Genomic DNA, 10,605 nt, shown 5'->3' with positions numbered 1-10,605 from the left:
ATACACCTCAGAGGAGATCCCTCGAAGTGTATTCAATGTGGTAATAACAAGTTGTAAGGATGAATTGGTAGTACCTCTACAATATACATTTAGATACTTATGTATCTGAGTCTATCCCCTGTAAACCTTAAGAGGTACTTGAACTGCTAGTTAGCAAGAGTTTTAACAAACTCTGATTGTAACAGTTTTGGATCAGGATTTGATAAATTCTGATGGACCAAATACTGTGTCAGAATTAGTAAAGTTTGAATGGGATCAAGCCGTAAGACGAGATGTTGGCAGTACATCTTTGAAGATGTCCAGCTAAGCGAATGCAATTGTGTGGTCGCAATTAGAGGAAGTGGTTATTCCTTGAAGCATTCGACGAACAGGATCGAGACAATACCATAACGTCTCAAAGCCGTAGATCTGCACCATAGCCTTGTAACTTGTCGTCGTCTATGGAGTATGGTTACACCAAACGGATAGAGATTCAAGGTGAAACATTCCATCTATATCTGGTAGCCATCGATGTAGAGGACTTAGGATGGCTTCAAACCCGGGAGGGTACCAACTCTGAAAAGCAAGTCATGATAAAATCTGATATTCATTTTTGTATGGATTTGTGGGGGATTGTTAGAAAATGGAAAGTTTGAGGCATGTTTTAGACATGTTCTTGATGTAGTTTCCTAAAACTAATTGTTGGGGGTTGTTCCTTGTAATGAGGACTTAAGCTTTCATGTTTGGATCTAAGTCATTTACTTAGTGTAATCCATAAATAAATTGAGTTGAATTTAGTACCTTGAAATGTTTAATTAAAATATTTACTGACTTATTATATTGTATTAATGTGAATATTAAATCTGTAGAACAGTGAGGATTATCCGTTGAAGCTCAATGTGGATTATCCGTTAAAGCTCAAATGTGGATTATCCGTTGAAGCTCAATGTGAATTATCCATTGAAGTTCAATATGGATTATCCGTTGATGGAATTATCCGTTGATGCATAATATGGATTATCCACTGATGGATTTGCTGAGTGCATTATCCATTGATGCTAAGTGCAAATCCTGATGGGCAAAATCCTGATACTGACTGTTATGTTTCTGGAAATATTCATTAAATGCAATTTAAGTCTGAATATCTATTTTAATTAATGTGATATATTCAGTTACGTTTTGGGTTATATATTCATATATATATACTAAAAAAACGTATAGAATAGATATATTGTTATCAAAGAATCGTGAAAAACCCAAGCTGCTTCTTCTTCTCTCGTTCTCTCCTGCAAATATACAGAATATAGCATAGGTTTTCTGGGCGAACTAAGGTACATGTCAGTGTTGAGTGCTACGTATTTGTGGACGAAGTACTCTGAGCTGTTGTATCCTGAAAGCGATATTGTTGCAACACAACACAGCATAAGTGGGCAATAATCTCTTCAAGAACAGTCTAGACTTCTCGAATTTGCTAAAGCTTGTGATAGAGTTAAATGTTCTATCATTTCTTTGTCAATTTTAGTTACTGATTTATATCTTGTTGTTTGCCTTCGCGATTTTGTTTCGTTATTTGGTTAAATTGTCTGTTCTTGTAAATTGTGATATATATAACTGTCTCATTGTTGCGCGTAGTGTTAGTTCTGTTTAGAATTATACCCAAAAGACCCCCCTCATCCAAAGCAGTCAAATGGGGAGACCCAGACTCGGGGCCAACCTAGGACCATGATCATCTTCCAGCTAGGATCCAACCCAGGACCAGGATCCAACCCCGGGTCAGGATCACCTCCCATCCAGGATCCAACCTAGCTAGAGCAGACACGAGGGGGGTCCCCCCAAGCACAGGCATACCCGACAACCCACCAAGGAGGAGCACGTGGGCACGTGACGATGATAACTATCAACAACCAACATCCCAGACAAGCATGACGCGGGTCAGCATACCGTTGGTGCATCCTAAAGGTGGTCCTTACTTAGACACGTGTATGCAATCTAACCACGCCAGACGTCCTCCGCCTCCAACAACGAACGGCCCTGATCTAAAGGTACCAACCCCTAAACCCTACCTTTGGGCTATAAATACCCCAAAGGGAAAGGGTTTAGGGGTTAGACACATTTCACACACACTCTCTTATACACAAGTTTACACATACAGCCACCTTCATTTCCTATCTGTCTTCATCTCCCCCAAGCAAGCTCTTACTCTCACACCGGAGACGCCGCGGGGCTCAAACCTCTCTCCGGTATTATTTTGCAGACAGCCCACAGCAGCTATACCTCACTCACCACAAGAAGGTCCAGGCACGGCGTCGGAAGGAGCCGCCCCGCTCACCAGAGTTACCATGACTGATACTACTCGCGAGATTGTTTGGCTTCGCTCTCTGTTGGCTGAGCTTTCTGTTCCTCAAATGGCTCCTACTAGACTTTATTGTGATAACCTCTCTGCTATCTATATTGCAGCAAATTCTGTGTACCACGAACATACGAAACATATCGAAATTGACTATCACCTAGTCCGGGAAAAGCTTCAAAAGGGTGTTATCTCCACAGCCTATGTTCCCACTCGAGATCAACCTGCAGAACTCTTTACCAAGGCTTTGAGAGCTGTTCAATTGAAGGCCTTATTGGTCAAGTTATAGGAGTTAGAAACTTGTTTTACACTCCTCGCTTGAGGGGGATGTTAGCACTATAAGCACCAATAGAGTGCATAAGGAAGCACAATCAGGTTTTAAGATTCAGCATCAACTTGTAAATAGAAACGAGACTGTTAAGAGTGTAGAAAACATGATTTCACGATGTTCAGTATAGAGGTCATGATCTAGCTGAGATGGCATCTAATTACAGCATGTCATTCTGTTAGGATCAGATATAAAGTAGAGTTAGACTTGTATCTTGTTGATTAAGAAATACCAGTTTTACATTTTCCTTTCCATCTTCTTCTTCGTGATATTATCGAACTTACGGTGTTCGGAAAATTAGAACTCAAGAAATAAAACATCAAATTTGAACTTGGAATTCAACAGGTAGATTGTGTTGCGCTGTGTTGGTGTAATAAACAGATATTTATTTATTTATTGTAAAAAAAATATGAAAGATGGATGAAGAAGTCATTGCTGTTATGATACTAAAATTGTGCTCAATGTAGGTGAGATTAAATTTAGGGTATCTTTCAATTCTAAATGCAGGACTGTTTAAAACATTTTGTCTAACATGATAGGTACTATTTAAGTTAGCCAGAGATATGTCAATGTTGAGATCATGTTTCTTATCAAAATAAAAAAAAAATAACGTTTCCCATAATTTTGTAATGCAGTTTGAGATCATGTTTGTTATCAAGTCCATTTATTTGGTGCGTACTGGTTTGTGTTGCTCGATCTTATTTTGTTATTAGGATTTTGAGTTCTATAAGAACACAAAATACATATTTTCCTACTACAATAGCTACTGATCAGAACAATACAGAGCATTATCATCATCTTGACCTAAATTCCCCTGTGCTTGGATGCATCATTGGAATGAAAACCGAGAATGGGAATGGAGGGTAGAAAAATGGGAATGAAATGGAATTTCAAGGGGTATGGCAAATTCGATTTACCGTGGGAATGGACAAATTGCTAATCCAAACAGGTTTAAGCTTCCGATTCATGTAAACCAGGTACATTAACCATGAACCAAATACCCCTAGTTATCACCAGTTTCATCTTCTTCCCGTCAATCATTCACTGCGACGAGTTCACAAGGACCATAAGCCCAACTACAAAGAAGATAATATAACATGTTCACAACACACATTCCAGCAACCATTAAAAAATAGTAATCATAATGACCTTGATTAATATTGCTTGATATCCAACTTGGCTTCCCTCTTCTTCGTGTAACCTGATCAATAATATTCAACATGGCAGTTGCTACCAAGCCTCCAACAGTAAATGTTAATCCGCGTAGAGTTGAACCTATGCTAGACATGCTCTTGGGGAACTCAGAGTAAAAGAACTCACATTGCCCTACCGCGTTTATAGCCTCTGCCATTCCAGTCAAACAGTTTGGTAATATAAGCCACAATACTGACATGTTTACTACAGCTTCTGAAAATCCTTGTTTATTTGCAATTCCTCTTCGGATGTACTCTATGTAAGCTAAGACAACCATGCTTAAGATAGATATAAGTATTCCAATCCCCATTTTCGTTTTGGAGGTGAGATGAAAAGGTTTTCCCATTATCCTAGATGCCAGTGGAACAATCACGCGGTCATAGAGAACAACTGATGATATGGCAGAAATGAAAGTAAAGACGCCTAATGATGCTGCTGGGATCTCGAAGCTGGAAGTGATGTGTCGATCCATGGAAAGCGCTTGGACCAACTGTAAACTACCCTGACTTAAAGTTACAGACAGTATAACTCCTGTCGACCACATTGGGATCACTTTCAGTATGGCCTTTAACTCCTCCACTTGATCTACTGTACAAAGACTCCATGGGTCCTGAATTTCTCTTTCAGGCTCTCCAACTAAACAGGCTTTATTGAGAAACCTAAATGAAGTCATGAAATTAGCACAAAGGTATTCACATCTGTAAGAGCTATTACATATGGTACATGAAGTTATTGCACCTGTAAGATCAAATATCATGTATAGCTGGGATTATTGCAACAGTGTCTATGGAGCTGATAATTGATACCATTTCATGGAGTCCTAGTCTATACAATTTGTTATGGCTTAAATGTATGTGAGTATGTCTAATCCTAATTTAAAGGCCTATCTTACAGATAAACCTTCATACTTTGAATTCATCATATCAAATCAACCTATAATGTTGCAGAAACCCTTGAAAGTCGTTACGTGGAGAGCACTTGATACTACAACCTCTGTTTCAATCTATGAGCAAATCTTTAGTTTTTTGACAGTTTTTCAGATCAAGGTTTGATATGCTTATAAAAATGTCACGGGAAGTAGGCAAAAATAGAATAAAATTGAACTAGTACAGTGGAGACATGGTTCTTCATTTGATTGTTCTAATAGAACGGGTATTTATATATAGTCCTTTCCTTGTAATTTATTTAAAAGAGTGAATGCTGAGTATATGCAATAAAATTCTTGTGGTAAGGTACCTCAGTTTCTCGCTTGGAAAGACAAGTGCTGATTCCTTCTTATTATAGTAGACATTATTATTCTCTCCGGAGGCCAATGTGAAATGTCTGTTTTTGTAGGAAGCTACAATCACTTGGAAAAAGCTAGTGAACAAGCTTGATTTGTCCTGTGATCTGATGTAGAAAGAAGAGGCTGAAAAGAATAACAACACTCCCAACAACATGAGCACTGCAGGAACTCCAAAACCAACTTGCCAACCAGAGTGTTCTTGAATATAGGCAACAAAAGTTAAAGAAATGATAACTGCAACTGCAGAAGCAATATAATACCAGCCAAAGTAAGTTTCTAGGGCAACCAAACTTTTTTCCTTATCGTATTTCTTGACAAATTGATCTGCTCCAAAGGCCATGGAAGCTGATCGGATTCCCCCAGCCCCGATTGAGGTGAGTCCAAGAGAGACACATAAGAAAATTACTTGGAAAGTTGTGGAGGACGTGCATTGTGTAGTAAGCATATCACAAACCGGTGGCCTTGCTTGTGGAATTATGGTTGTTAGCCATACTAGAATCATTCCCTAGAATATGAATACAATCCTGTTAATTTCATATTACATAAATATATTTTAAAAATTTAGTCTTTAAAACATTTATGAATATAGCAATCGAGTTTCTAGTACATCAGTGTCTTCATCTGGCAATAGTATCCGATTAACAAACTTTGGTATGGTATAATCTTCACATTAAGTAAAAGTGAGTCTAGAAAGGAATATCAGCTTCTGTTCTCCAGGCAATATTTTTTTCTGGACTTGCAGGTTGGAAATGTTGAACTTAACGTTTTAAAGTAGAATTACTTCAAAAAAAATCAACACTTCTGCACACACTTTGTGTCCACTAAGATAATTGCTAGGTGTCTACTAGGGAGCAATGCTAGGGACGAAGAAACAGCTAAACGAAGCAGGTAATAAGAATCTGAAAAGGAATACCAGGAGACTAAAAATTGATCCAGCTGCGATCATAGGATAGCGACCGACAGTTGAATCAGCAAGAAAAGCACCAGGAAGAGGCAAGAAATTGCTGGCTGCTCCCCATAAATTGATAATATTTGTGCCAGTAACCAAGCCCATATGATACTCATTCTCCAAGTACAGTATCATATTTGCAGTCAGCCCAAAAGTTGCAGCTTTTTCCAATGACTCATTTGCTGCATATGCAAAAGCAATATGTGAAAATGAGATTTACAAATGGAAATTAACACTTAAAATAATACTTATATAAGTTTACCTATGATGCAGGACAGGGTTTTGAAGCCACTGGAGTTCTTTTGCTTGTTGCTCTCCAGAAAAGGTTCGTTTTCTTCCATTTACTTTTATCTGAGCAATTATTCATTTCTGCATGTCTCTTATAGGGGACTACTAATGGCACGTTTGGATTATGGGGTTTGAACCCGGTTAACGGGAAGGAGAACAAAATGTACAATAAAAATGTATTAGAATCTTATTTTGATTCCCTTTAACCGAGTTCAAATCTCATGATCCAAACACTCCCTGTACTACCTAGAGATATTGTTGTCTCTTTGCAAAAGACTAACCAGTAACCACTGAAATCCTATCCAGTGACAGTCACTTCACAACAATGAACTCAAGCCCCGTCCATTATTGTATTGTGTACATGTGTTTGTCCGCTAACAGTCATTAATATACAATACACAATGATAATTGATAAGCAGCCTAGTATGGAAAACTCAAAATGGTTAGCAGAAGTACTAGCTGCAGAGCCGGGCTGAGGCCAATCTCTTTATGCTAACGAATGGGCGGGACATCGGAAAAATTAAACTTTTAGGGGCATATTTTGATTATATAAGTGAAGGAAAAAAATAAAAAATAATAAAAAATATAGACATAAACTAAATTTTAGGGGCACATTTTTAATTTTTATTCTGAAATATCACTTAAAAAATAAGATATCTTTCGCACTTAGTTGGACCGATATTAAACAATATTGATATCTTATTTCTTATCATTCTTTCTAACATTCATTAGCACCGGGCACAAAAAAATTTATATATACAAAAAAAATTATATATCTTAGGACTAATCCTGACTAGCGGTATCTATGAAATTTTCGGAAAATATTTGTCAAGAAATCATTTTTTCCAAGGGATTCGGAACCGAAACAAACTTATATAGAGAGTTTCAAAATATGAATATGATTCTTTATTTAAAAAAGCAATGAGCAAGGAATGATAAGCAATGATCAAGGAATTTGATCCTTTGATAAAGAAACACAAATTTAGTTTACAAAGCATGTGTAATAAAAATCATATGTACCTCAGTTTCTCGCTTGGGACAACAAGTACTGATTCCTTTTTAGGAGTATGATAGTAGACAATATTCTCAAGTGATACTGATAGTTTCTCAAGTACTGTTCATGAATAGTTAAAGATATGTCTAATTGATCGGATCGGATCCCTCCAGCACCAAATGCTGTTAATCCGAAAGCACAAGAAAATCACTTGGAAAGTTGCGGAGGAGTTGCATTGTGTTGCAGAATCACCACAAGGTGGAGGTCTTGCTTGTGGAATAACAGTCGTTAAACATAATAGAATTGTTCCCTAAGAAGTAAAACCAGTCATTGTTCCCTACTAGAATTGTTATCCACGATTTAATGAATCAGTCAAATATTTGACCCATTTATTAACGGATTTTGAAAAAATGGTTTATCAATATGATAGTTCATATCCTTATAAGTTATAATATTAGAGAGAGAAATAAAACAAAAAAATGGGGTTTTTGCATAAATATATCAAAAAAAGAAAAGTTTTGCAAAATTAATTGTAGTTTTTAAAATTAATTGCATTTATACCTAACTCAGACATATTAATTGCAAATATACCTTCATAACTTGTTACAAAACCTGTTTTAGTTGGGTATTAATTGCAACAACTGAAACACAGAAAACAAAAACAACTGCAACGGCAACGGCAACAAACGAAATTAACGAAATCGATTACATAACTTCAATTCCTTTCATCGCGAAAACTCAATACTCACACATCAATTGATAATTCGTGATTAATCTGTTCTTCAGTTCAAATCACGAAGATTAAAGTACTGCTACAAGTTTGGTTCACAGGTAACTACATATAATTCACTAGATCTATTAGATTTGTCTTATTAAAGTTTAATTACGAATTTTAAAGTATGTTGCTTAATTAGTTGAATTGCAGGTTACTAAAATTATATACATGTATATGAACATAATGATATTCTCCAATCTAAATTCAAATTGATATGATTTGAAAACAATCACTTAGAACTAATTCAATTTGGAAAAGTAGAGGTTGCATATATTGTGGCAAATGAAAGCTATATTACAGTGTTAGTTTGAGTAAAAAATTAAACAAAATAGTTGCTTAGTTTATGCTTGAAAAAGCTGTAAACAGTAACTAATTCTATTGTATAACGTTGAGGTTGCGTAAACTGTTGCAAAATAATGGTATTTTAGATTGATAGGTTGCAAAATTTGTAGTAAAAAAAGCTAAAGCAGTTGCGCAGAATGTGCTTAAAAAAAATCAACAATAACTGGTTCTATTTGATTACGTTGAGGTTGCGTAAAATGTAGCAAATGAATGGTATACTAGTTTCGTAGGTTGCAGAATTATGAGTAATAATAAGCGAAAAGAGTTGCGTAGTGTGTGCTTGAAAAAGAAGTCAACAAAAGCTGATTGTATTTTGTTACGTTGAGGTTGCATAAACTGTTGCAAATGAATGGTAGAGTAGCTTAGTAGGTTGCGGAATTTTGAGTAATCATGAGCGAAAGCAGTTGCGTATCTTGTGCTTGAAAAAGGAGTCAACAAAAGCTGATTTTATTTGGTTACATTGATGTTGCGTAAACTGTTGCAATTGAATCGTATATTAGTTTGATAGGTTGCGGAATTTTGTGTAATCAGGAGCGATAGCAGTTACGTATGATGTGCTTTAAAAAGGAGTCAACAAAAGCTTATTTTATTTTGTTACGTTGACGTTGCGTAAACTGTTGCAAAAGAATCGTATATTAGTTTGGTAGGTTTTGGAATTTTGAGTAAACACGAGCGAAAGCAGTTGCGTATGATGTGCTTTAAAAAGGAGTCAACAAAAGCTTATTTTATTTGGTTACGTTGATGTTGCGTAAACTGTTGTAAAAGAAATGTATATTAGTTTGGTAGGTTACGGAATTTTGAGTAATCACGAGCGAAAGCAGTTGCGTATGATGTGCTTTAAAAAGGAATCAATAAAAGCTTATTTTATATGGTTACTTTCAGGTTGCATAAAAAGTTGCAAAAGAATCGTATATTAACTTGGTAGGTTGCACAATTTTGAGTAATCGTTAGCAAATACAGTTGCGTAACATGGCCTTGTTATATTTACTCTGTTTTTATAATTAGTACTTTCTGTTTGCAATCTAAATGTGCACATTTATATTTTGTTTGTAGGAATGGAAAATATACCTATTATTGTGCAACATGGTGGACATTGGGAAAAAAATATAAGCTACATAGGCTTTAAGGTCTTTGGATTGCTTCTCCCAACAGATGCTGATTATGCTAACTTAGTCGGAATTGTATACAATCAGTTGAAGTTGAATTCAGAAGCAACTTCAATATTAATTCATTATCAAACTAAAGATGGATATCCTCCATTCTCAATTGTTGATGATACGCAGCTGCTATTTTATAAAGAGCTAAAGAAAAGAGAAATTGACTTCAGCAAATACCCTTTGTGTATCACAACTGAATCATCAGATGTTCAAGTTTCATCTACATTCAATAATCGTAGTGAAATGACAGTTGAAATTGGACAAGTTGGGTTTCAAATTACAGAAGCTAAATCATCAAACAAAGCAAAAGATATCACAACTGGATTAAATATGAATACTGTTGCGGATTATGTGGATTATGCTGAGCTAATTTCAGAACAAATGGTAGACATACCAATCGAAACAGAAGTTGATCAAGAGATTATACATGAAAGGAAAGATGAGGTGATCACAGACAAACACCATCCCCAAATATCAGAGTTTCAGATTTATAAAGATACGGAAACCTTCAACCTAGTCCTCAACCACTACGCTATCAATAATAATTTCCAGTTCAAAGTAAAAAAGTCTTGCAAAAGAGTATTTTTAGTTGAATGTATTGACAACAATTGCAAATGGATGTTGCATGCTTCAAGGAATGGAAACACAAATCAGTTCATAATTCGGAGATTTGTCAACAACCACAGGTGTGCTCTTGATGTGAGGTTTAAAGGACAGCGACAAGCAACCACATCAATTATTGTAGATACAATAAAATCAAAGTTTACAAATATCAAAACAACTTACACAGTTGCAGATATTATACGTGATATGAGGAATGATCATAATATAAACGTCAACTACAACAAAGCATGGAGATCAAAGGAAAAAGCTCTGTAAAATATGAGAGGAAATGCAACTGCTTCATATGCTGAATTATATACTTATTTGTTCATGTTGCATAACACAAATGTTGGATCAATAATTG

At 35.9% G+C, this 10,605-nt stretch overlaps 1 protein-coding gene across 1 annotated transcript; it reads right to left on the bottom strand.

Annotated features, from left to right (window-relative positions):
• Window positions 1–3,301: 3,301 nt before the first annotated feature.
• Window positions 3,302–6,529, bottom strand: LOC141699748 (protein NRT1/ PTR FAMILY 1.2-like). Its single transcript, XM_074503592.1, has 4 exons — window positions 6,345–6,529; window positions 6,047–6,264; window positions 5,085–5,638; window positions 3,302–4,507 (listed from the first exon to the last, which is right to left on the bottom strand). The coding sequence occupies exons 1-4, from the start codon at window positions 6,421–6,423 to the stop codon at window positions 3,688–3,690; spliced, it is 1,671 nt and encodes a 556-aa protein (XP_074359693.1). The 5' UTR covers window positions 6,424–6,529; the 3' UTR covers window positions 3,302–3,687.
• Between the last annotated feature and the right edge of the window lie 4,076 nt (window positions 6,530–10,605).

The sequence above is a fragment of the Apium graveolens genome, unplaced genomic scaffold, assembly GCF_009905375.1.
Source record: "Apium graveolens cultivar Ventura unplaced genomic scaffold, ASM990537v1 ctg1271, whole genome shotgun sequence".
In the NCBI taxonomy this organism is placed as follows: Eukaryota; Viridiplantae; Streptophyta; class Magnoliopsida; order Apiales; family Apiaceae; genus Apium; species Apium graveolens.
The sequence above is the reverse complement of the archived record's forward strand: the minus strand, read 5'-3'. Positions and strand labels throughout refer to the sequence as shown.